Here is a 27,392-nt window from a genome sequence, read left to right as displayed (position 1 = left end):
GCATTCCCAGAGGTAATCGCTGGACCCCAAAACAAAATCCTCACCAGGCCCTGAATAATATTATTTAATTATTTATGGTTCTAGAGAAGAGATAAATGACCTCCCTTAAACTTCTGAGCCCTAAAGTTACTCCCCTGGGCACTGCTGGTCTGGAGAAGAGGCATAATAAGCATTTGCTATTTGTATAATATGTGGTTGAATATTAAAGTCAAAATTATAGAGCTTTATTAGGGCAGAAACCTGGTGTTATTTTGCTACAGGGCCAATGTGAGCTCTCATTTTGTGCATGAAGTCAGCGTGCTTCACACAGCAGCCAATCAGAATCCTGTCTCTATCTCTACCCAGAATATGATTCGCTGTTGTGGAGACTTCCACTTTTCTGGCTTATACCATTTATCTTGTGTTGTGTGGGATATCCCAACCAACTGTCACTGCTGATCGCATCGTTCACAAAGGCTGGCCCAGTTAGTGGTGAGACTAATGTAAAACTGCTTTTTTACTGCTTTTAATGTTATAGGAAATTAATTAATGCCAAGTAATTGAAAAATATAGTATTACAAGCTCACTAGGGGTTCACTTGTGGCCAAGATACAGCACAGTACAATATACAGTACACATTAACCAAATTTGTATTGTGTAAATAGGAGGTGTAATAATTCACTAAATAACATGCTTTGGAGGCAACCATTTTGTACCCCTTAAAAAAGCGTGATGGGTCCACTGCAAATATAATCCTTTGTTTAATGAGCAGAAATTACAATTTTTTATATATTTTACAACATGCTCAAAGATGAAATACCTATCCAGTATAACCAGGGGATGTGCAAGACTGTCTAGTGGCTATACTTGGGGCAAAATGTACCCACCCAAATATTTTTACTAATACTGTAATGTACTTAAAATTGGTTGTGTCACTGCAGAAACATCCCGATTTTATTGTGTAGAAGATGAGGATCTGTAGTCCACAACTCATTTAGGGGAGATACACTGAACGATATCTGCAACTGCTGGAAAGTTTTTACTTAGGGTTGATGACAATTTCTGAGCATGTATACCGTATTTTTTGCCCTATAGGGCGCACTGGACTATAAGGCGCATTAGTCCGATGCGCCTTATATATGTAATAATTCCATATATAAGGCGCAACGGACTATAAGGCGCGGGGTCCGGGGGCGTGGCGGAGGTCCGGGGGCGGAGCGGAGACCCGACGGGACGCGACGGGACGCGCCGCCGAGACGCGACGGGGAACGCGGGGAAGGTGAGCGGGGAAGGTGAGGTGGAGGAGGGCAGCGGACCATACTTACATAGGTCCCCGCTACCGGAGACAGCAGATCTCCAGCGGGAACTGCAGACCACGCGGCAGAAGTTGTTCGTGCCGCGTGGTCTGCAGTTCCCGCTGGAGATCTGCTGTCTCCGGTCTCCGGTAGCGGGGACCTATGTAAGTATGGTCCGCTGCCCAGCGCCATACATAGGGCGCTAGTCCGGAAAATACGGTAATGTCTATAATTTTGTTTGTACCAAGTTACTAAAACTAAAAGTTAAAGGAATATTCCGGGAATATGGCCATCTGATACAAAAACCCACATAATGTGACCAGCAGCCATTTTCTGTCCTGTGTCTCCTCCAAAGGGTCAAAGTCATAGGACTGATTAAAGGGTCAGTAGCATTTTAATTCTTCATTATAGTGTATAGTGTCTTTTAAATAACAACTTAGTACATATTAGCTTACATTTTAATGACCCATTTGAATATGAATTATGCTTATTCCTGGAATATTCCTTTAACGCAAGACTTAATGATCTCTCGGTTTGAGACAACCCCTACGGCTAACAATGGTCAGTTCATTGGAAGGAAACCAGTAACGTTCTCACACTTCAAGACGCTAAATGTGCATATGGATGAACAGGCCAAAATCACCCATTTTGGCAAGGCTAACCAAATGTGCAGCGAATTGTACTGAGTCTCCAATTTGTTGGATTTTGGGAAAATATCTCAAATGTCTCTTTTATCTACCTTGTAAGGCACCCCAGTTATCATCAAGCATGTACTTCAGGAAGCCCAATAACATGACGTGGGATTAATGCTAAACCAGTTCCAGAAGGAACAGATTCCCAACATACTTTGTTGCTATGGGGTATAAGCGACTGGCAGAGGAACCTGGAAGCTGCTTATTTCCCTGTCCCCAGTGAAAACAAATGCATACTTGGGCAAGTATGTGTGTGGGGGATTTGGATAAAATAACCTCAGAGCTTTTTGCAGGAACATGGATCATCTACTATCCTGCTGATGGGGGTTTTATTTGGGTAATATATATCTATACAATTTATACCTTTATTCACAGTATAAGTGCTATTTAATGGAACAATTTGGTGAAAACAGTAATAATTTCTATTATCTTATAACTTAATTGAAATAATGCTTTGGTTAAAACAAGGTTATTTTGATGTTTTTTTTAGCTTTTCCTTGAGACCAGAAAGATGAAAGCCCATGAATCCATTTCCCTGTACACCAGACTCTTTACCATGCTGCTGGTTACTGCTAAGGCCTCCAGGTTGTCTGTCCCCAAAGTTCTATTGCCCTTTTTCCCAGGGGTAGAGGTCCCTTTTACAATTGAGGCTGGTGAAGGATGCTACACCTGGTGAGTCATATCTTTGTAAGCATAATAAACAAGGTGCTGTTTGTAAATCTTGAATGACCCCAAAAGCAAGTAATTTCCATACCATCGAAGTGCTTCAAGCCACATCGGGAAAAAATAACTTACTGAGAATCTTATTATGTACCCCAATTTCTGGAATGTAATGGTCCTACTTACCACTACACTATCTCTACTGCCCATCCTTTGTTCTGGCTGTAGTGGCTTGGCTGAGGTTTGGGAGGTAAATAAAAGTTATTACTAACGTACACTTCTTATACTAGCAAAATGTGTAATCAGTGCAACTGATCAAATCTCTTCATCATAAAGTTAGTATCGCATAACCTGTGTACCAAAATTCTGATGATTTTCTTTTAGGCATGCCCACCACCCAGAGATTATCTCTGTGAAACCAATATATGAGAACAGCACTATATGCTCACAAAAGGCCATTTTATCATCTAAATCAGAACAGCCCAAGCGTGTAACCACGGTAGTGATTGCTGAGGAGATAGGTAGGTACAAATGCAGAGGAGTAAGACTCTTATACATAATGTAAACTATAAGGTTTTGTGTTGCTTACCTGTGTTTTACAGGTTATACAATATTGTTGTATAATACAAAGTGTTTACTGCATTGAAAAGACCATTCACTTTCATTAATAAGGAAAGCAGATGTTTTAAGCTGAAAGGTAGAACATTTGGTAGTAAGGTAAAAGTAGAGTGCACATGGAAAGTGACTGCAGGAATAGACAACACGAAGTTTGTCTGTAGTCTGTTACCATGCAAATAGAAACAGTAAAAAAATAATACATTTCTTGGCCATAGATTGTACAATATTAGGTAAATAAGCATTATTTATCTATGGAAGGTGTGAAGGAAACTGTGATGTTTCTGACCCCTGAAGGGTACGCAAGGTCACTTAGTTATCCTTTTATAGACACTCCCAGAATGCACGGGTTCTGAGAGGCGCAGGAAGGGATTTAAAGTTGTCCACACAACTTCCGTGTATGGCACAATAATAAATCATAGCCCTGAATGGCTTTAAGAATTCTTTCACTAGCCTCAGTGAAACTGAATCTCATCAACCCAAGGAGCTGACACCAGTTTACCTTCAATATAAGCCCGGTTATAATGGGATTATATAGGGTGAGAAACCAACCCAGTAGCATGTATATAACCGAGAAAATCAGAGGTGAGATTCATGGATCGAGATAAAAGAGCAACATAGGTTACATTTTATATTTAATTGCCTTAAGGGCACGCTAGACAATACAGTACATACAATAGATATATACAATAAACAGAGAAAAATATACAAAGGTAGCACTACTAGTAACAGCAGTTCAGTAAGTTAGTTACCTTGTGTGTGGGCCTAATGGAACCTGATAGTCCACACCTTAAGATCTTTTCCTGCACATGTTAAATGGGTTCCCAGAAAAAGACGATCTGGCCTTAGAGGTGTCTGATTATATCAGGTGCAGACACACCTCTGTCCACCCTCAGGGGGGGTCATGGGTGCCTCCTACCTGGTATTATGTCCCGAACCATGGGGAAGCCATAGTTTTTCAAGGGGAAGTTGTTGGGTCATGGTTCTGGTATCACTGAATCCAGTCAATCCCTGGATCGCATTGATACCAAACTTGACCCATTTGCTATGGTCCTTTATTTATATCTCTGGCACCCTACCGAGCCAGGTAACATTATGCTAGCTCCATTAGGCTAATTAAGTGGAGGCTGGGGGTAAGTGGGGAATTTATGTAGGATAAGGCTTCCCTCCCCCTGGTCATATTTATCACAGAAGGTTCCGTTTTTTGGAAGCTTCCAGCTGGTGTTTGCTTGCAGTGCATTCCTTTTGCAGTAGTGACATCACACCCTCAGCAGCTGCAGTCATGTGTTATTGTATGACATGAGATCACTACCTGAAGCATATAAACTATTGTAATCTTCTCCACAGTCAGAGAGGAGGTACTAGAGCAGAGCAGGAAGCATGGGTATTGTGCTACTCTTCTGACATTCTCCAAAAAGCAGTAGGATCTGAATAGAGGCTTTGTACACTCACATTGTGATCATGATGATCTCTAAGCTCATCTAGAGGCTGCGTTCACACAGTGTGTTTACATTCCAGGAACATTACGTTAACATATGACCCTCCTCTGCTTCTGCACCTCCTCTCGGGCAGTTGAGAGCCTTATAATGGTCAGATACCAGGACTAATATCTAAGCAACTGCGGGGGCTAGAAAGAAAATTCAAAGTGCACTTGAATCTGTGATCAGCTCCTACAGAATGGCATGTTCATCCCCCAGTGTGAGGTGGTGTGACTTTTAACTTACATATCGCTTTTACCTACAGTTACAGGTCAGATATTGCGATGTGATGTTATTGTTGATGTCATTGTGACAATGGAAATTGAATCACGGACTCGAGAGCTGTATGTCGATGATGCTCCAGTGGAATTTACTGTTGTTGGACTGGATAAAGAAGGTGTGCCATTAACTTTATTTTCTCTGCTAATAATCTGAAAGCAATTTACTGTCCGGTATCCAAAATTGTCCAAACTTACAGTTATTGTTGCTTCCATTCCTAAGCTTAAAGGAGAATATTAATGGCTGAATTTCCAACTATGAGCTGACATATGGTATGGTATGGTACACAGTCACCACTTTAGAGAATTTTGTAAAGTTGCTTTAGATATTCACTCCCACACCTCAACCCATGTATCTCAGCTAGATCTATCTAGCAAAGCTAGATCAGCAAACAGAATTCTTCAAATGGATGATGAAAGATCAAACTATGAATGAGCTACTAAAAAGCCCAACACTTTTGGCTATCACTGATTGCAATACAGTTTATATTTTACACTCAAAAGTGCATCCAGCTACTAGTAGCTCTACTTCACCGAGTTTTATATTATGACCCAGAGTGTGACTGATGTTCCTTAGGCCCCTCAGATAAAAATGAACCCACCTGGAACCCACCGTACATCAATGCCTAGGAAACAGATCCAAATTGGGTTGTCTTCTGCTGTTGGATCCTCTGGAATAGTCTCACACTGCTATGAGATTATTGTTAAAGGATACCTGTCACATGAATTAATAACCCACAACAAAGCTGCACTTCTAAATCATCTCCTCAGCATATGCATTTTGTTTCTGTTTTCTATAACTTTTTAGTGTTATCTCCAATCGATTGAACTCTCCCTGCAGCGGTCCAGCATAGTCATGAGGAGGTGCTCTGGCCATTTCATCTTCACTCCCCTTTGATTCCAGTTCTTGCGCCTGCACATTGGATGCCAGTAGTGCTGGCACCCAAGCCGCTCCTCTCTCTATGGCTTGCGCATGCGCCACCCACCATGTTTTGTGAGTTCATGTCACAGGAGACTGTCTGTAAACACATCACAGCGGACGGCACATGCGCAGCTGCCGGCATCTGCCACATGATGTGTATTTTTCGTTTGAGTTCATGAAAAATTTCGAATTACTTTGATCACCACTTCTCATGCTCGTCTTGTGATATCTGCCAATGCACGGACGTGCTGTGCGGGGACCAGAGTGAATGAAACCAGAGAAGTAAGATTAGTCCAGTGTCTAGGCAGAGAAACAATTTTGTAGTAAATCGTTAAAATTTCCACTTTATTTAAAAAATAATTCGTTTAAAAACAGAAGAGACGCCTCTTAACAAAAAGAGATCTGACACGTTTCGGACTATGTGTAGTCCTTAGTCGTAGCCTTTTCACATGCTGTTAACACAGAGTATTTAAGCATTGCCGGCAAACCGGAAACAGGTTCACACATGATCACATGATATACAGCGTGTACCTAGGAACAGAAGACTCTTACAAGGTACCGTATATACTAGAGTATAAGCCGACCCGAGTATAAGCCGAGACCCCTAATTTCAACACAAAAAACTGTGAAAACCTATTGACTCGAGTATAAGCTGAGGGTGGGAAATGCATTGGTTACAGCCTCCCAGTATATAGTCTGCCAGCCCCTGTAGCATACAGCCTGCCCAACCCCTCTAGCATACAGCCTGCCCAACCCCTGTAGCATGGAGCCTGCCCAGCCCCTGTAGTAGGAAAAAAAAAATAACACTGTACTCATCTTTCCGACGTCCCCCATAGGTCCTCTTCTGTCTCAGACTGTCTCCTATGGGTGACGTCAGAAAAGTGAGTTTTGTCTTTGTTTTTAGTTGACTCGAGTATAAGCCGAGTTAGGGTTTTTGAGCACAAATTTTGTGCTGAAAAACTAGGCTTATACTCGAGTATATAAGGTAAGTTTACATTTTAATATATATATAACAAATCGTTTCTGTAGTTAAGACCTAGAGGAAATTGTGTTTTTAATGCCAGTATCCAGTATGCCTCTCGTGATTTTAGTGCCTTGGTCCAGTCTCCTCCTCTTTTGGGGCGGAATATTTTTTCTATGGGAGTGATACATAAGTGTGAGATATCACCTTTGTGTTGTTCGTGTAAATGTTTAGAAAGTCCTGACATATTGGAGTGGAATGAGCTGTTTTGTTTTTTTGCTGCTGCAATATGTTCGGAAATTCTTATTTTCAGTTTTCTAGTGGTACACCCAATATATTGTTTATCACATAATGTGCATGTGGCTAGATAAACCACATGATCGCTGTTACAGTTCATGTAAGATTTAATATTATATTGTTTATGTGTTTTTGTGGACATGAAAGAAGTAGTTTTGTGTAATATATGACATAGATTACATCGTATGCCTCCGCATTTGTAGCTGCCTTTATATTTGAGCCATGTTTGTTGTGTGTCCTTTTGTGTCATGAACATATTGGGAGATAATAAATTGCCTAAGTTAGGTGCGTTTTTAGCTACAAATCTTATTCCTTTGTTCAAGATTTGGGACAGTTTGTCATCCTGATATAATATTGGCAGATGTTTCTTAATGACACGTGAAATTTGATTATATTGTTTGCTGTATGTTGTACTAAATGTAATGGGTGGACGGTTAGTATTGTCATTGCTGTTGTTCTTCTATGATTTTTTCTTGCTAAGGTATTCTGTTCTTGATTTAATGTTTACGGATGTTTCAATCCTGTGTACATGGTTGCTTCTATAACCTCTTTTAAGTAGGCGTTGTGAAATTTGTGTGGCAGCTTCTTTGTAAGCATCCTTATCTGAACATATGCGTTTGGCCCGTATGTATTCCCCTCTAGGGAGATTATGTATTACATGTGGTGGATGGCAGCTAGATGCATGCAATAAGGTGTTGCCTGATACTGGTTTTCTATAGAGATTGGTATGTACACTAGAGATGAGCGAACATGCTCGTCCGAGCTTGATGCTCGGTCGAGCATTAGCGTACTCGAAACTGCTCGTTGCTCGGACGAATACTTCGCCCGCTCGAGAAAATGGCAGCTCCCGCTGTTTTGCTTTTTGGCGGCCAGAAACAGAGCCAATCACAAGCCAGGAGACTCTGCACTCCACCCAGCATGACGTGGTACCCTTACACGTCGATAGCAGTGGTTGGCTGGCCAGATCAGGTGACCCTGGGATAGACTAGCCGCTGCCTGCGCTGCTCGGATCATTCTGTGTCTGGATGCCGCTAGGGAGAGAGCTGCTGCTGGTCAGGGAAAGCGTTAGGCTGTTCTATTAGAATAGTGTTAGGCAGGAGTGATTCTCCAAGAACCCAACAGCCCTTCTTAGGGCTACAATAACGTTCTACTTTTTTTTTTTTTTATTTGCATCTAGTACCATTTTGTGAGGAATTAGCAGGGGGACTTGCTACCGTTGTGTTTAGCTCTTAGTGGCACACATATCCACCTCAAACACCAAAGTGGGAAAATTTAGTAGGGGTTGGATTTCAATTAGGCACAGTCTGCCATTTTTCCTTTTTTATTTTACGTTTATTTTGTTTAATAACTCAGTGTCATCTCATCTGGCATAGTATTGTGCTTTCATACTTGGCTAGAAAATAGCCATAGGAGAATCCAAACGGCTTACTTACGCCTACAGTAGCGTTATATATTTGATTTCTGGTTGATCTGCTGGTGGCTGTACTTGCTGCAGTGCATCTACTAGCCAATTGTGAGCAATTTGTAGTGAGACTTGCGACCGCTGTGTTTTGCGCTTAGTGACGCACATATCCATTGCAAAGACCGAAGTGGGAAAATTTAGTAGGGGTTGGATTTCAATTAGGCACAGTCTGCCATTTGTCCTTTTTTATTTTACGTTTATTTTGTTTAATAACTTAGCGTCATCTCATCTGGCATAGTAGTGTGCTTTCATACTTGGCTAGAAAATAGCCATAGGAGAATCCAAACGGCTTACTTACGCCTACAGTAGCGTTATATATTTGATTTCTGGTTGATCTGCTGGTGGCTGTACTTGCTGCAGTGCATCTACTAGCCAATTGTGAGCAATTTGTAGTGAGACTTGCGACCGCTGTGTTTTGCGCTTAGTGACGCACATATCCATTGCAAAGACCGAAGTGGGAAAATTTAGTAGGGGTTGGATTTCAATTAGGCACAGTCTGCCATTTTTCCTTTTTTATTTTACGTTTATTTTGTTTAATAACTCAGTGTCATCTCATCTGGCATAGTATTGTGCTTTCATACTTGGCTAGAAAATAGCCATAGGAGAATCCAAACGGCTTACTTACGCCTACAGTAGCGTTATATATTTGATTTCTGGTTGATCTGCTGGTGGCTGTACTTGCTGCAGTGCATCTACTAGCCAATTGTGAGCAATTTGTAGTGAGACTTGCGACCGCTGTGTTTTGCGCTTAGTGACGCACATATCCATTGCAAAGACCGAAGTGGGAAAATTTAGTAGGGGTTGGATTTCAATTAGGCACAGTCTGCCATTTGTCCTTTTTTATTTTACGTTTATTTTGTTTAATAACTCAGCGTCATCTCATCTGGCATAGTAGTGTGCTTTCATACTTGGCTAGAAAATAGCCATAGGAGAATCCAAACGGCTTACTTACGCCTACAGTAGCGTTATATATTTGATTTCTGGTTGATCTGCTGGTGGCTGTACTTGCTGCAGTGCATCTACTAGCCAATTGTGAGCAATTTGTAGTGAGACTTGCGACCGCTGTGTTTTGCGCTTAGTGACGCACATATCCATTGCAAAGACCGAAGTGGGAAAATTTAGTAGGGGTTGGATTTCAATTAGGCACAGTCTGCCATTTTTCCTTTTTTATTTTACGTTTATTTTGTTTAATAACTCAGTGTCATCTCATCTGGCATAGTAGTGTGCTTTCATACTTGGCTAGAAAATAGCCATAGGAGAATCCAAACGGCTTACTTACGCCTACAGTAGCGTTATATATTTGATTTCTGGTTGATCTGCTGGTGGCTGTACTTGCTGTAGTGCATCTACTAGCCAATTGTGAGCAATTTGTAGTGAGACTTGCGACCGCTGTGTTTTGCGCTTAGTGACGCACATATCCATTGCAAAGACCGAAGTGGGAAAATTTAGTAGGGGTTGGATTTCAATTAGGCACAGTCTGCCATTTGTCCTTTTTTATTTTACGTTTATTTTGTTTAATAACTCAGTGTCATCTCATCTGGCATAGTAGTGTGCTTTCATACTTGGCTAGAAAATAGCCATAGCAATAGGATAGCATCGTTTGGTTTTAAAAACTCAAAAACACCAAAAAAAAAAAAAAACACAAAAAAAAGTTAAAAAAAAATTAAAGCTATAACTCTCATTTTAAAAATGTTTAACCCGAGGGCTAGGGGTAGAGGACGAGGGCGGGGACGTGGGCGTCCAACTACTGCAGGGGTCAGAGGCCGTGGTCCTGGCCGGGGTGAGACACCACCTGCTTATGAGGGAGCAGGGGAACGCCGCAGAGCTACACTCCCTAGGTTCATGTCTGAAGTTACTGGGACTCGTGGTAGAGCACTGTTGAGGCCAGAACAGTGCGAACAGGTGATGTCGTGGATTGCTGACAATGCTTCGAGCAATTTGTCCACCAGTCAGTCTTCCACGCAGTCCACCCATGTCACCGAAATCGGCACTCCTCCAGCTCCTGCACCTCAGCCTCCTCCCCCCCAGTCTGCCCCCTCCCAGGAAAATTTGGCATTTGAACCGGCATACTCTGAGGAACTGTTTTCTGGACCCTTCCCACAGTCACAAACCACTTGTCCGGTTGCTGCTGAGCAATTTTCCGATGCCCAGGTTTTCCACCAGTCACAGTCTGTGGGTGATGATGACCTTCTTGACGTAGTGGAAGTGTGTAAAGAGGTGTCCGACGATGAGGAGACACGGTTGTCAGACAGTGGGGAAGTTGTTGTCAGGGCAGGAAGTCCGAGGGGGGAGCAGACTGAGGGATCGGAGGATGATGAGGTGACAGACCCAAGCTGGGTTGAGAGGCCGGGTGAACACAGTGCTTCTGAGACGGAGGAGAGTCCTCGACCAGAACAGGTTGGAAGAGGCAGTGGTGGGGCCAGACGGAGAGGCAGGGCCAGAGCTGGTGCATCAGCGCCAAATGTGTCAACTAGTGAAGCTCCCGTGGCGAGGGCTCTTGCGGCGAGGGCTAGATCTTCAGAAGTCTGGAGGTTCTTTAAGGAAACACCGGATGACCGACGGACTGTGGTGTGCAACATTTGCCAAACCAGGCTCAGCAGGGGTTCCACCACTACTAGCTTAACTACCACCAGTATGCGCAGGCATATGAATGCTAAACACCCCACTCAGTGGCAACAAGCCCGTTCACCTCCGGCCGTGCACACCACTGCTCCTTCCCCTGTGTCAGCTGATAGTCAGCCCCCTGCCCAGGACCCTGCCACAAAAACCCCATCGTTGCCTCCACGATCCTCCACAGCATCCACCAGCGTTCAGCTCTCCATACCCCAGACGCTGGAGCGGAAACGCAAATATAGTGCAACCCACCCGCACGCCCAAGCCCTTAATGTGCACATCTCCAGATTGCTTAGCCTGGAGATGCTGCCCTATAGGCTAGTAGAGACCGAGGCCTTTCGCAACCTCATGGCGGCGGCCGCCCCTCGGTATTCGTGCCCACGAGGTGGAATTCAACACTGACCATGTTATCCAGAGTTTACCAGCAGCGCCGAGCGATTGTAGACTGCCAGATGTCAACTTCCACCAGAACTGGTAGTCAGGTCAGTCAGCTTCCTCAAGTCTACAATGAGGAGTGGACGTGGATGTCTGATATCTGTCAGGTGCTGAGTAACTTTGAGGAGTCAACACAGATGGTCAGTGGCGATGCCGCCATCATCAGCCTCACCATCCCGCTGCTTGGCCTGTTGAAAAACTCTCTGATCAGCATGAAGTCGGAAGCTTTGCGCTCGTCACAAGAGACGGGGGAAGAAGATTCCCTTGTTGATAGCCAAAGCACCCTCAGGTCTGTTTCTCAGCGCATATCGGAGGAGGTGGAGGTGGAGGAGGATGAGGAGGAAGAGGAGGAGAATGTTGGCGAGACACAAGAGGGGACCATTGTTGAGTCCTTCACTGTTCAGCGTGTATGGGCAGAAGAAGAGGAGTTGGAGGAGTTGGAGGAGGAGGAAATGGACAGTCAGGCCAGTGAGGGGAGTGAATTCTTACGCGTTGGTACTCTGGCGCATATGGCAGATTTCATGCTAGGCTGCCTATCCCGTGACCCTCGCGTTCAAAGAATTTATTCCAGCACCGATTACTGGGTGTTCACTCTCCTGGACCCACGGTACAAGCAAAATCTTTCCACTCTCATCCCTGCAGAGGAAAGGAGTGTGAGAATGCATGAATACCAGCAGGCCCTGGTGCACAAGCTAAAACAGTATTTCCCTTCTGACAGCGCTAGCGGCAGAGTGCGTAGTTCAGCGGGACAAGTAGCGAGGGAGAGTAGGCGAGCAGGCAGCTTGTCCAGCACTGGCAAGGGTACGCTTTACAAGGCTTTTGCCAGCTTTATGTCACCCCAGCAAGACACTGTCACCTGTCCCCAGTCTCGGCAGAGTAGGGCTGATCTTTACAGAAAGATGGTGAGGGAGTACGTAGCTGACCATACCATCGTCCTAAATGATCACACAGCTCCCTACAACTACTGGGTTTCAAAGCTGGACATGTGGCATGAACTGGCGCTGTACGCCTTGGAGGTTCTTGCCTGCCCTGCCGCTAGCGTCTTGTCCGAGCGGGTTTTCAGTGCAGCTGGTGGCATCATCACCGATAAGCGTACACGCCTGTCGACTGACAGCGCTGACAGGCTGACGCTTATTAAGATGAATAAAGCCTGGATTTCTCATAATTTCCAATCTCCACCAGGTGAAGGAAGCTCAACCTGAATAATTGATCCACTCCTCCTCCTCCTCATTTTCCTCCTTCTCCTCCTCTTTGTACAGTAAAGCAGAGGAAACTGGCTATTTTTTGACAGGGCCCACTGGCTCTAGCTATAGTACTTTATGCATTTAATTTTTCTGGAGGGCCACCTACCCGGTCCTCTGTTTTAAACAATTTTTGGGAGTGCCACATACAGGCACTCAATCTATTCAATTTTTCTGGAGGGCCACCTACCCGGTCCTCTGTTTTAAACAATTTTTGGGAGTGCCACATACAGGCACTCAATCTATTCCATTTTACTGGAGGGCCACCTACCTGCTCCTCTGGTTTGAAAAATTTTTGGGACTGCCACATACAGGCACTATCCAAATTAAATTGTCTCCATAGCAGCCTCCACACGTTGTCTCCATTGCTACCTCCAAAAGTCGTCCATATAGCTGCCTCCATACATCGTCCCTTTATCAAACGAGGTGTGTCAGGCAGAAATTTGGGTTGTTTTCATGGATTCCACATCAAAGTTGTTAACTTTGTCGCCACCCTGCTGTGTTATCCACAAAATATACTGGCAAACTTTTATCATTTACCAATATTATTTCAGCGCTTCTTGCGCATCTGTTTACATTCCCCTCACCTGGCATATCCTAAACTTATAAGAACGCTACTACACTTGATCTTATACAAAAGGTTCTTAGAAGTGCTGTTTGGGGAGTAGCCTAGAGACAGGGGCTTGGATTGGCGAAAGCTCGCCTGGCAGCGGAGCGCCAGCTCCATGCGCATCAGCCGCTTCTTGCGCATCTGTTTACATTCCCCTCACCCGCCATATCCCAAACTTATAAGAACGCTACTACACTTAACTTGGTGCAGGCTGGGACCGAGTCTGACCCTGGGGCTGGTCATATACTGCCGACGCAGAGAATTGCGGGGCCTACCTCGGTCCAGGTCTCAAAGGCCTACTATACCTCCTCCCAACCCTCCTCCTCCTCCGAATTACCATCCGTGGGCATGGCGCCATCAGTCGGTAGCTCTAGGCACAGCAGCAGTGCCGTCGCTAAGCGACAGCAGGCGGTGCTCAAACTGCTGAGCCTAGGCGATAAAAGGCACACCGCCCAAGAGCTATTACAGGGCATTCCACATCAAACTTGTTAACTTTGTCGCCACCCTGCTGTGTAATCCACAAAATATACTTGCAAACTTTTATCATTTACCGATATTATTTCAGCGCTTCTTGCGCATCTGTTTACATTCCCCTCACCCGGCATATCCTAAACTTATAAGAACGCTACTACACTTGATCTTATACAAAAGGTTCTTAGAAGTGCTGTTTGGGGAGTAGCCTAGAGACAGGGGCTTGGATTGGCGAAAGCTCGCCTGGCAGCGGAGCGCCAGCTCCATGCCAAGATCCAACTAACATAGTTTTAACTGCAGCACCTTTAATCTACTACTAGTTCACTGCCTCCATACATGGTCCCCTTATCAAACGAGCTGTGTCAGGCAGAATTTTGGGTTGTTTTCATGGCTTCCATGTTAACTTTGTCGCCACCCTGCTGTGTAATCCACAAAATATACTGGCAAACTTTTATCATGTACCGATATTATTTGAGCGCTTCTTGCTCACCTCCTTTGGTTCCTCTCTGCCACCCATTGGTTTGAAGCCTGAGTCCATTTAGGGTATGTCGCCATGCCACTCTCTAGCCTGCTGCCGCTGCCTCTGCATGCCGTCCCCTATAGTGTCAGGGTCAATTATTGCATGTTTTAGATGCTATCTAGCTTCATTCTGTCACTCTGTCATGGCCATGCTGTTGCCCATAATTTTGGCATAATGGTGCGATTATGCAGCCTCAGAGGCATCCATGCATGCTGCCCCTGCTGTTTCCTGTCCATTTCCGTGGTGTTTCCATCCTTTTCTGAGGTTCCCAGGTGTTTGGCCAAGCTTCCCTGTGCAGAGCCTTGGTCCCCTTGAAAAATGCTCGAGTCTCCCATTGACTTCAATGGGGTTCGTTATTCGAGACGAGCACTCGAGCATCGGGAAAAGTTCGTCTCGAATAACGAGTACCCGAGCATTTTAGTGCTCGCTCATCTCTAATGTACACATTTTTTTGAAATGTCCCCAGTTAAAGTTATATCTAGAAAAGAAATTGAACTGTTTGAGTAGGAAAAAGTGAATTTTAGATTATATGGATTGGCATTAAGATATTCTATGAATTTAGGTATATCACTGTTAAGACCCTTCCATATACATAGACAGTCGTCTATATAGCGACCGTACCAGATTATTTCTGATGCAAACATATTATCAGTATGATAAATATATTTCTCTTCAAACCAGGACATATATAGATTTGCCAGCGTAGGTGAAAATTTAGCGCCCATCGGGCAGCCTTGTTGCTGGAAGTAAAACGAGCCATCAAAGTTAAAAGTTTGGGTCAAACGGGAGGTGGAGCATGATACGTACAGCGCGCTGCGGGATGACGTAGCGCGTGCTGCACGGAGCTGAGGGGAAGGATGTGGTAAGCTTAGGAGCTGACGCTCCCATCCAGCTTCTGCGCTCACAACAGCCGCGCTCAAACATATGTGTGAGCTGCTAACAGGCCGCCAAAAGACTGGACGTTAGCCGTCTTTCCGACTGTGGACATCGTTAGATGATACACGCTATGGATGTGAAGATGCTGCAAAAGTCTGTCCGGACCGGCTGAAGCTTTGGACAAACTGAGGCTGTCCCCCATTGACGCGGACGGGATCCGAAGGTTTAATGGAGCAGTGGCTCAATCTGTTACCCCTCAATGTTTGGGCTCTTCTGTGTCTGCTGGTTAACTCTGAGAGCTGACGTTTTTGGAGTACTCCGGCCGAGGTGAAGTCTTCAGTCCAGACCTTGGGGATACCTGCACTCCTGCCCTGTTCCTGCTCCTTGTGGAAAGCAGCGCCTCACGCGACGCTCGGATGTGGTGAGATTATTGCGTGTTTGTGCTGATGTCCAGTGATCTGCTGTCAGTGCTTTCTTGCTGCGGCCAGTGCATATCTCACCACCTTACGCATCGTGCTATGCTATATTGTGTCTCTCAGTGGATTGTGCATGGCCACTAACTCTTACTAACCTGCGCTGTACTTGAAGTTTGTTAGGTATTGGACATAATCCTGCTTATAACGGACTTACTACCCCCTTTCCTATGCACTGCTTGTTATAGATGGAGGCCGAACTCTATAATACTAACATCAGCTATTGAACGATAACTAACCTCCATAAAGCGATGTGAGAACTTTCAATTGAATGGAATCTAAATTATGGCGACCTCTTCCCATTGTATGTGCTAACTCAACGCGCTATCTTGCTTCACTAACTGAACTCTACAGCCACTAACTTACTCTACCCTATATTGCCTGTGAAGCTTTCACTGCTTTGGATCTAATCCTGTTTAAGGCCGGTGAACAATCTTCTCCCTGTTTTCTGTCTGCTATTGACCGTGTTTTGATACTATATCATTAATTAATATTGGTCAACCAGCACACTGGTGATTCTTGGAAACTGATGTATTGAAAATAGGTTTTTTGTTTGATTATAGGTGATTGCACTGTACTGTTGGTATAGCCTTAGGGGAAGGGAAAAAAAAAAAAAAAAAAAAGAACACATATCTACTTATATATTTGATTTTTTGACACAATGGGGAGCAGGAAGCAGCAAAAAAATGTAACCAAAGTGAGACTTTCGGATGCAGGGGGTTCTCCCGGGGGGGAAAAAAAAGAGGGAAAAATGGAGAAATATCTACAATCCCCGGCACCCACACAGAATTTGGGGAGTAAGAATGGAGAAAGAGGCAAGGGCGCAGTGATAACCCAGGCGGTTACAGATGTATCAATGGACAGATCATATATCGAAGATAGTATAGGAGGAAGTGATGAGGGGACCGTGAATATCTCCCTTAAAGACATTTCAGCGCAGATAACGCAATGTCTCTCGGCAGTGGGAGATGTGTTAAAAGAGATGGGTGGACTAAAAAGTGATATTGGATTAGTCAGGGAAGATATTAACAAGCTCAGGGCTAGCACTGAGGAAGTTGAGGAGCGAGTGGGGAAGGTGGAAGACTCGACTGCTGTTCTTTTGAAAAAGGTCCAAGAACTAGAGAAAAATGAACGAGAAAACCAGTCCAAATTGTTAGACTTGGAAAACCGCTCAAGGAGGAATAATTTACGAATTGTAGGGCTCCCAGAGGGTGTGGAGGGCGAAGATGCTACCAAGTTTGTATCAGATTGGTTGGTGGCCACCTTTCCGGAGGGGGTTCGCACCGGCGTATTTCTGGTGGATCGAGCACATAGGGTGCCAGCTAGAGCCCGCCCAGTGGGGTCTTCTCCCAGGAATATGTTGGTCCGACTCCTGTCTCCAAGAGACAGGGATAATATTCTGAAGGCAGTAAGAACGATGGATCATCTGAAATTTGATAATTCCCTGATAATGATGTTCCCCGACTATCCACAGGAGGTACAGAAAAAGCGAGTAAGCTATACTAGTTTGAAAAAAAGACTGAGAGAAAAGGGAATTGCTTACTCGCTATTGTATCCAGCTAAGCTTAAGGTACTATATGAAGGCAAAGCCCACTTTTTTGAGGAAGTAAGCGCAGCGAATGATTGGGTGGAGAGGGTCTTAAAAATCTGAGGCTCCTGGGTGGACCTATCCCCCTCAGCTAAAAAAAAAATGCTCTAGGATGAGTCTAGGGTTATATTACTCTGGACACTGGGAGGGGTTGAAGGGGGTGGGGGGAGGGTTTCTTAGGCGGCTGACAACTGGATGGAAAAATAGAGGGTCAATTAAGATGGAGTATCAGTTACTACAGTTATGGTTGCCATGATAAAAGTATTATCTTGGAATGTGCGTGGTCTTGGGGATAGATTGAAGAGGAAAGCTGTCTTTGACCTATGTGCCTCTTATCAGCCAGAGGTGATCTGCCTTCAAGAAACGCACCTATTAAAAGAGAATTGTAAGAGGATGTGTAAACCTTGGTGTAGTCACTACTACCATGCCACTTTTTCTTCTTATGCACGAGGTGTGACCATTATGATCAACAAAAAGGTGTGCTTTGAAGAGCATAAAGTTAAAATTGATCCATTAGGCAGATATGTTATTCTGTATGCCTCCCTGAATGGTATAAAAATGGTGTTAGTGGGGATATATCTCCCGCCAGTAACACCAGTTGACGAACTAGTGAAAATAGTAAATCAACTACAGATCTATGAAGGGGAGCCCATTTACTTGTTAGGGGACTTTAACCACGTAATGAATGAAGGATTGGATAGGCAAAAAGAGAGGCAACAGAATAATACTAGGACCAAGCAGTCTACTACCTTATTTGGTAGACTGGTGTCGGAATTAGGGTACAAGGATATCTGGAGAGAGAGAAATCCTGTGAAGCGTGCCTATACCTGCTACTCTAAAACGTGTGTATCATTCTCTCGAATTGACCTGGTACTTGCAAATGAGCATGGAAGGGAGCTTGTGGAGGGGGTAGCGATAGGGGCAAGAGGTCTTTCGGACCATTCCCCAGTCTGGTTCTCCCTAGGGAAACTTAGATCAAAGGGAATCACCTATTATAAGGTGAAGCCCTTTTGGTTTAGCTTGGTAAAAGAGGATAAAGATCTGAGCGAAGAAATAAATTTTTTTCTGGAGAAAAACTTAGGAGGGCTGGATATAAGGGTTGTTTGGGATACATTGAAGGCGTGCTTGAGAGGGCTGATTAAGGATCAAATATCTTTTTATAAAAGAAAAAAGGTGGAGGGGATACAATCAATAAAGGGCAAGGTAATTGATCTGGAGGGTAAATTCGTACAAAACCCCACTGAGGAGAACAAGAAATTGTGGTTGGAAGCACAGGAATGCCTCGGTAAATACTGTTTGGAAAAAGCAACTGTGGAGTCAAGAAGGCAAAACCGAAGGGCTATTCTGGGGCAGTACTTGTCAATGAAAAAGTTGTCAAACCTTTTGAAGAGTCAGGATAGGAAAAATGCAATCGGAGCAATAAAAGGGGAAAAAGGATTGCTAGTGACATCATAAGATGAGATAAGAGAGGAATTTAGGCTTTTTTTTGAGAAAATATATGCTTCCGAACTGGGAGTGGGGCAGAGGGGAATAGAGGAAATTCTGTCTAATGTTTCTACTCCAAGGTTATCCATGGAGGAGCGGGAAGCCCTCGACCTCCCTCTCAGTTTCAGGAAGAAATGTCAGTGGCCTTAAAAAATCTGCCCAAGGGCAAGGCGGTGGGTACGGATGGCTTACCACCAGAAGTAATTTTACAGTACGCCGAGGTATTACTTCCCCTCTTACTGAGAGTCTATAACCACTCGCTGTCTGAGGGCTTACTGCCCCAATCGATGAGAGAGGCAATAATTATCTTGATCCTCAAGGAGGGGAAGTGCCCTACGGACCTGGATGCATATCGACCGATCTCCCTGCTGAATTCCGACTATAAGTTGTTGGCCAAAATACTTGCAACTCGCTTGCAGAAGGTGGTGCGTGCGGTGGTGCACGTTGACCAGTCGGGATTCATGCCAGGGAGATCGGTCAGAGATAGCGTCTTGCGTATGTGGTGGTGTATGCAATGCCCTAGCGAGACCACGGGTACCCGTGCACTGGTCTCACTGGACGCGGTCAAAGCCTTTGACCGCGTCGAGTGGGACTATATTTGGCTTGTTTTGGAGAAAATGGGCTTTGGTTCCCAGTTTATCAAGTGGGTGAAGCTCTTGTATGGGGGCGCCACAGCTAGGGTTAGTATAAATGGTAAGGCCTCTGCGGCTCTGCAGCTGTACAGAGGAACGAGGCAGGGTTGCCCCCTGTCTCCTTTACTATTTGCAGTGGTATTGGAACCCTTGGCATGTAGTATAAGGGCAGAGGAAAACATAAGAGGGTTGGTATGGGGACAGAGGGAGATCAAAATTCAGCTGTATGCTGATGACCTACTCCTGTTCTTGGATAACCCAGTGCAGGGGATAAAAGTGGTTTCGGATATGATAGATAAGTTTTGGCAAGTGTCAGGCATTAGAATAAACTGGTGTAAGTCATTGTGCTTGCCTCTAGATTCTCCCCCCCCGTTACTGCCCTCTAACGTACAACTCCCTGTAGTTGAGAAGATGCGATATCTGGGGATCATTGTTAGCAACAGGCCAGGGGACTATACTGAGCTTAATGTAAAACCTCTCATTGTCAGGATAAAACAGAAAATCGCAGTATGGACCAGAATGAATCTCCCCATGGCAGCGAGAGTGGTTATTTTTAAAATGATAGTACTGCCGCAGATATTATTTATATTCCAGAATAGTCCAATAATAATCCATAGGAAATTTTTTGCTGTTCTTGACTCCCTCCTAAGGCAACTTCTGTGGAATGGGGGGATGGCCCGTATAAGTCTTTGGAAATTGTATGCCCCAATAGATAGTGGTGGATTAGCCATACCGGATTTTTATAATTATTTTCTTGCAGCACAATGGCTAAATATCATAGATAGTGATAAGGTAATGGTAGAATATATTTTAAAAAAGAAATATGAGTGTTTATTGGGTTACGATATATGGAGTTTATTAGAAACTAGGGTTTTTTCGAAATTTGATCACAAGGTTGGCTATTCAATTTTTGCGTTAATGCAGTGGGTTTGGGATAGGATAAAAAATGTAAAAGGGGTTAAGGGGTATTTAAATAAAACGCCACTGTGGGGATTTTCAAAATGGACCCTGCTATGCACGGAGTCCTCAAAATTCTGGAAAGGGAAAGGGGTTTTTTTTCTGCACCAGGTGCTAGATCAAGAGGGTCTAAAAACCTTTGAAAGAATGGCTATAGATTTTGGTTTAAGGTGTGGTGATTGGCTTTTTTATGCACAACTCAGGCACGTCTTCAGTGTTAGATTCCCAGACAAGGAGTTGGTACAAGAAGAGCATCTCCTAAAAGACATGTTCACTCCCCAAAATAGTAGAGGTCTAATGTCTAGAGTTTATAAAAATATGATTAAAAATGAAAATCAACTCCCTGCAATTGAATGCTACAAAAAGTGGCAGAAAGATATAACAGACTTGTCAATAGAGGAGTGGGTGGATTCACTGCATATGACCAGGAATACGATTAAGAACATGTCTCATATTATCTCCCAGATCTTTGTTGTACATCGGGTACACATGACGCCAAAACGGCTAAATTATTTTTGGAAAACGGATGAAGGAAAGTGCCCAAGGTGCAGCCTGATAGACGCTGATCTTGTACATATGCTGTGGAGATGCCCAAAGCTACACCGCTATTGGACAAGTGTACTTGATAGTTTGCAAGTAGTATTCAACTGTAGTATCCCTTTGAATCTACAGGTCTGTATCTTGGGATCAAAGATTGGTATTTGTGGCGTATCGAGTTGTATTCCATCTATATTAAAAGGCCTCTTTTTGGCAAGATTGGGAATTCTACACCATTGGAAAGATACAGAGGCACCTAGGGTGAAGGCTTGGGCAGATAGAGTGGACACGCTCTTCTATGCAGAGAAACAGGAGGAGCGTGAAAGTGGTGGAAAAAGAGATAGTATGAGGGATTTGTGGCTTAATCGACTTAGAGAATAATAATGTTTATAGCACTTATTGTTTGATTAAGGGCTTTTATAGCTCCAACTCATAAATTCCATCCTGAACGAGGCTATAGGCCTCTTTTGTGGTTTGGGTTAGTTGTCAGCCGCCAGGGGTGGGAGGGGTGGGAAGGATGGGGATTAAACTGCTATAATGATAAATGTTTTTATGTATTGGAAATACGAATGTAATGATATTGTATATGAAGGTACACGTACCCATATTGCATTTTGTATTGAATTTTGTTTAGAAAAATAAAAATTTAAAAAAAAAAAAAAAGTTAAAAAAAAATTTTTTTCAATAAAAAAAGTAATACCTCTAGAATGTAATTAATGAGCTCCTTAGAAAATTTACTGTACAAGGTTAAATGATGTAAAATTGCTTGAACAGCTAATGTGTGTGGTATACAGGTATATAATCCCACTACATCACAAGTGACCCATGTGTAATTATGTTGCCATTTCATAATGTCCATTGCTTTCAACACTTCGAATGTGTCCTTTATGTATCCAGGAGTTCTTCTCACAAAAGGTTGTAAGATGTTATCCAACCATGCTGCTAAGGAGTAAGATTTGTAGCTAAAAACGCACCTAACTTAGGCAATTTATTATCTCCCAATATGTTCATGACACAAAAGGACACACAACAAACATGGCTCAAATATAAAGGCAGCTACAAATGCGGAGGCATACGATGTAATCTATGTCATCTATTACACAAAACTACTTCTTTCATGTCCACAAAAACACATAAACAATATAATATTAAATCTTACATGAACTGTAACAGCGATCATGTGGTTTATCTAGCCACATGCACATTATGTGATAAACAATATATTGGGTGTACCACTAGAAAACTGAAAATAAGAATTTCCGAACATATTGCAGCAGCAAAAAAACAAAACAGCTCATTCCACTCCAATATGTCAGGACTTTCTAAACATTTACACGAACAACACAAAGGTGATATCTCACACTTATGTATCACTCCCATAGAAAAAATATTCCGCCCCAAAAGAGGAGGAGACTGGACCAAGGCACTAAAATCACGAGAGGCATACTGGATACTGGCATTAAAAACACAATTTCCTCTAGGTCTTAACTACAGAAACGATTTGTTATATATATATTAAAATGTAAACTTACCTTATATACTCGAGTATAAGCCTAGTTTTTCAGCACAAAATTTGTGCTCAAAAACCCTAACTCGGCTTATACTCGAGTCAACTAAAAACAAAGACAAAACTCACTTTTCTGACGTCACCCATAGGAGACAGTCTGAGACAGAAGAGGACCTATGGGGGACGTCGGAAAGATGAGTACAGTGTTATTTTTTTTTTCCTACTACAGGGGCTGGGCAGGCTCCATGCTACAGGGGTTGGGCAGGCTGTATGCTACAGGGGTTGGGCAGGCTGTATGCTACAGGGGCTGGCAGACTATATACTGGGAGGCTGTAACCAATGCATTTCCCACCCTCAGCTTATACTCGAGTCAATAGGTTTTCACAGTTTTTTGTGTTGAAATTAGGGGTCTCGGCTTATACTCGGGTCGGCTTATACTCTAGTATATGCGGTACCTTGTAAGAGTCTTCTGTTCCTAGGTACACGCTGTATATCATGTGATCATGTGTGAACCTGTTTCCGGTTTGCCGGCAATGCTTAAATACTCTGTGTTAACAGCATGTGAAAAGGCTACGTTTACGGACTTTTTGTTATGAGGCGTCTCTTCTGTTTTTAAACAATTTATTTTCAAATAAAGTGGAAATTTTAACGATTTACTACAAAATTGTTTCTCTGCCTGGACGCTGGACTAATCTTACTTCTCTGGTTTGATGAGAATTTGCTCATCCTGTACATCGCCAGTTTGGTCATCCTGCACATGATCCTCCAACATTATCTGCTTCTGACATTGTGATATGCATTGTGATTGACAGGGAACACTTTCAGCAGTCTGGCTGGTATAAACTTCCAGTGGACGGTAATGATGGATGAATCTTTAGGAATCCTTGAACCCTCAACAAAAGTTAGGTAAGAAAATATCATACACTGTGTATCTGTATGATTAATTTCCCTTTTTACAAACATATATCTTTCAGTCAGTTAAAGAGGGACTCCTAATTCATCAAATAAATGTTATTGTTTGTACAATGAAAAGTTATGCAATTTTCCAATATGTTTTCTGTATCAATTCTTCACAGTTTTTGCTGTCATTCTATAGAAAGCTTCTATATTTACTTCCTGTGGACAGAAATCTGACAATAGTTACACAAGTGCGTGGATCGTTATACCACACATCTCTGATTACTGCTGAAGCTTTCTATGTAATGAGAGCAAGCAGAGATGTAGAAAAATGTAAAGAATTGATACAGAAAATACATTGGAAAATTGTATAACTTTTTATTATACAAACAATTATTTGCCGAAATGGGAATATTCCATAAAGTTCAAAGCAGCATTTGGTTTTTGAAAAGAAAATAATATGGCAAAATCCTAAAATGTTGAATTCCTTACAAATTTTTATCTAAAAATTGGTTTACTATTCACAATCACACGTGCCCCAAAAAGACTAAGAGAGCACTACACTTTCTGAAATATTCTGCGTGTCTTCCTCCATTAGGATTCTGCGGTATACTGAGACACAGTATTACATTCCTGAGTACATTACATTGATGGAAAAAGCTGGAAAACAGGGAGAGATTGTTTTAGTGTCAGGTATTAGCACGGGAGCCAGTATTGTCAAAGTGCGGATAGAGGGCGAATTTTACAAGGTGAGAACAAATGATTCTACATATTTAGATCTTTATTGGCACAATTGAAGTGAGTGTTTTACAGTCTTTTATTTATCCCTAGATATATCATATTACAGCAACATGATTTTCACTTATGTCCTTTTTTCTGCAGAACATACCTGCTGCTACTATATGCCTGTTAGTTCTGGAGAAGATATTTGTTACACCATGCTGTGAAGTCCTTCTGCTTGTTCATGCAAATGTCCACTTTCAAGTGAAGCGACTTGTGGAGCGTAAAGTTACAGGTACCCAGGGTTTGCTTAGAGAGACAATGGTGGGAAAGAAATTACCTTGAAAATGGATGTTAAATGAAGATACTAAAGCATTGATTTTCTGTATTTGCAGTGTTGGATCCACCAATAATAAATTATATTGTGCAGCTGGAGAACCAGATGGTACTTCCAGGAGGCAACCCTAACTTGCCTGTGGCTGACTTTGATGAAACATCGCTTGTATTAACAGGTGTACAGCTGGGCTGCGCCAACCTTATATTTGCACATAAGAGTATCCTTATACAATCCACAATTTCCATGTAATTGCAAGGTTATATTACATTAGCCAAATCCCACAGATCCCTGGCTTCAGTATTCCCATGCGAACACTTCTTATTGTTTATCTTTTCTTTGAAGTCTCCTGAGAATTAGATGCAAATTTATTCTAATTCTAACTTAACTTTGTATTAGATATTCATATGCAAGATGGTTCCAGTCTTCCTAACTGTACAGTGTGTGTGGTAGAGCCAGGATATCTTGGTATGATGCACATAGCTTCTTAAAGCCCTCTGTAGAGTAAAATGAGTGAAATACATGTATCATGTAACAGCTCCACTACTTTCCTTAGGATACTCCATTCACCCTGGAGATTTATGGATTCTAGAGGTGGAAGAGTTATATGAAGTCAACATTCAGGTGTATGACAAGATAAGCAGTCGTGGGGTCTATCCCTCTCCGGTATGGACGTCAGTGGTTCATCAAAGTTTTTACTATGGCTTGTACAATACAACTAGCAGATCAATAATGATAGGGCCAAGTATAAGTAGCATTCTGGGTCCAGGTAAAATAGAACATATGTCATGCATTTTTATTAACATTTAATTTAGAGAGTTCCTTAAATGCCATATTCATGTACAGTCCATTATGCCAAGTTAGTAGTCATTTCATGGACAAATAAAAGCTCTAATATAATCTTATATTATATATATATATATATATTTAATGTCTTTAGCAGGTAACATTTGTAGACATAGTGAGGGAAATTAACTAAAATTGTCTAAGACCGATAACACATGCCCTTTTTTGGTCCAAACCATGTCCTTGCCAGATTCCATGGATTAAGGCAAGTGCCAGGGATGGGATGCTTTGCATCATGGTGAAATATAATGCAAGAACTCCTTGCTTTCCAGCAGAACAGAAGTGCAGAACAGTAATCATGGAAATGAAGCACTTCAGCTGTATTTGCTTATTTCTAAAGTTAAAGCAGGTGCAGGTGGGCTGGGGAGGTCTTTTTAAAAAAAAATAATGCTTTACCCACCTCCAGCGCTCCCTGTGTCCCACGCCTTGGTTTGTCGGAGCCGAGCCCCTTTTTGTTTACTGGGGCAAAGCAGCTCCACTCCGACTACTTTGTGGCAGACTGGCACGTACAATCGTCTCCTGTCCCAGCACCTGATATAGCACTGGGAAAAAGGGACAGATGGACATGCCAGGCATCTGAAAGCTGCCAGAGCGCACCACCCCACAGGACACCAGGAGTGCTGGAGGAGTTGAGTAAAGCTTTATACTTTTTTAAAAGCTCTCCCCAGCTGCCTGCTAAAAGTTAAGCACCTTTAACTTTTGGCACAGAAAGAGCAGCAGGACAATAAAAACAAAGGCAAGGGTGGTATATGTGGGCCCTACATTATATATGAGATAGCTTGGGTAGAATAAAGCATGGTGATGGATTCTCTTCATTTGTTTGAGCCCTAGGGGGTATGATCACTTATACTCACACAATAACCTTTGTTTGTGGCTCTATTGACAGAACCTACAGATTGGCATTCGGTTTCCCTCTGAATTCTTTAGTTTGTTGTTTTCCTCTGAAAACGGGTCATACCACATAGTCCGTGCCATCCATATTGGAACCACTACAATTAATGCTTCACTTATTGGTGTTAAGTCTCAGGTAAGATCAAAGGCAGAACCTTTTTCTCATCTTTGAACAAAGCCTTGATGGTGGCATCATACAGCAAGAACACCAGTATCCATTTAGTGATGTTCATGAGGTACAGGAATTAGTATATGCTATCTCCTGAGAAATTAACATCTGTCAAAAGTGTTTTAATGAATAGTAATTCTAAAAGGGTATTTTTACGAAATATAATGATGGTCTATAGTAAGAATATGCCTCATGTCTATTGGCAGTGCTGAGCTGAGAGACAGGCAAGGGTTAAAACATCTTTTACATGTGACTTTGTACTGCCCAGCCATCTTGTTGTGACTTCAGCCTCAACAATTCCCTGGTCAGTGATTCTGTCCTGATGTCGGCTACAGGTTTTGGCTTTGCAGTGTAGGGGACGTCAACAAGTTGCTTTTCGACAGCCGACAAGTAGGCAGGGGAGATTAGAACCAAAACTTCCTTATCTTTCCCCTTCCTGACCCAAATATGTTATCCCTTTATAATCCCTTCCTTGCCCTTCACGCGTTGTCCTATGTCAGTGGTATGCAGCTGAGAAAATGCTGATTTTATCTATAAGAATCATTTTTACTGCTGTGCTTGAACACAGGTTTGGCTGTCTTGCTGTTTGGTGCAAGTTAATTGTATCACATTGGGGGTCATTTACTAAGGGCCCGATTCGTGTTATCCCGACGTGTTATCCAAATATTTCCTATTTGCGCCAATTTTCCCTGAATTGCCCCGGGTTGTGGCGCATCGGCGCCGGTGTGCACGTGACGGAAATTGGGGGCGTGGCCAAACGAAAACCCGACGGATTCGGAGAAACCGCAGCATTTAAAAAAAAAAGTGTCGCTGGACACGCGCCTACCTTCCCAAGGAATAGGATCGTGAACTCGGGCAGACCTCGGCACAGCAGCGACACCTGGTGGACGTCGAAGGAACTGCCTTAGTGAATCGCCAGAAGACCCGAATCCACCGCAGAGAACACGCCGC

At 43.1% G+C, this 27,392-nt stretch overlaps 1 protein-coding gene across 6 annotated transcripts in view; it reads left to right on the top strand.

Moving 5' to 3' along the window:
* The first annotated feature begins 323 nt into the window (after window positions 1-323).
* Window positions 324-27,392, top strand: part of NUP210L (nucleoporin 210 like) — a 60,021-nt gene continuing 32,952 nt past the window's right edge. For 4 of the 6 annotated variants that reach the window (XR_011848966.1, XM_072117390.1, XM_072117388.1 and 1 more), the window contains exons 1-11: window positions 371-471; window positions 2,457-2,638; window positions 3,011-3,147; window positions 4,985-5,116; window positions 23,397-23,490; window positions 24,080-24,230; window positions 24,364-24,496; window positions 24,597-24,755; window positions 24,935-25,003; window positions 25,092-25,201; window positions 26,268-26,408. Coding sequence is in view for 5 of the 6 variants with exons in the window: in XM_072117390.1 (XP_071973491.1) it covers window positions 2,478-2,638; window positions 3,011-3,147; window positions 4,985-5,116; window positions 23,397-23,490; window positions 24,080-24,230; window positions 24,364-24,496; window positions 24,597-24,755; window positions 24,935-25,003; window positions 25,092-25,201; window positions 26,268-26,408 (1,287 nt within the window). In the remaining variant the exon portion in view is untranslated. Of the gene's footprint in view, window positions 483-2,456; window positions 2,639-3,010; window positions 3,148-4,984; window positions 5,117-23,396; window positions 23,491-24,079; window positions 24,231-24,363; window positions 24,497-24,596; window positions 24,756-24,934; window positions 25,004-25,091; window positions 25,202-25,601; window positions 25,731-26,267; window positions 26,409-27,392 lie in introns of those variants that run through there. The other 2 variants (XM_072117389.1, XM_072117392.1) reach the window with 2 other exon arrangements.

The sequence above is a fragment of the Engystomops pustulosus genome, chromosome 7, assembly GCF_040894005.1.
Source record: "Engystomops pustulosus chromosome 7, aEngPut4.maternal, whole genome shotgun sequence".
In the NCBI taxonomy this organism is placed as follows: Eukaryota; Metazoa; Chordata; class Amphibia; order Anura; family Leptodactylidae; genus Engystomops; species Engystomops pustulosus.
The sequence above is the reverse complement of the archived record's forward strand: the minus strand, read 5'-3'. Positions and strand labels throughout refer to the sequence as shown.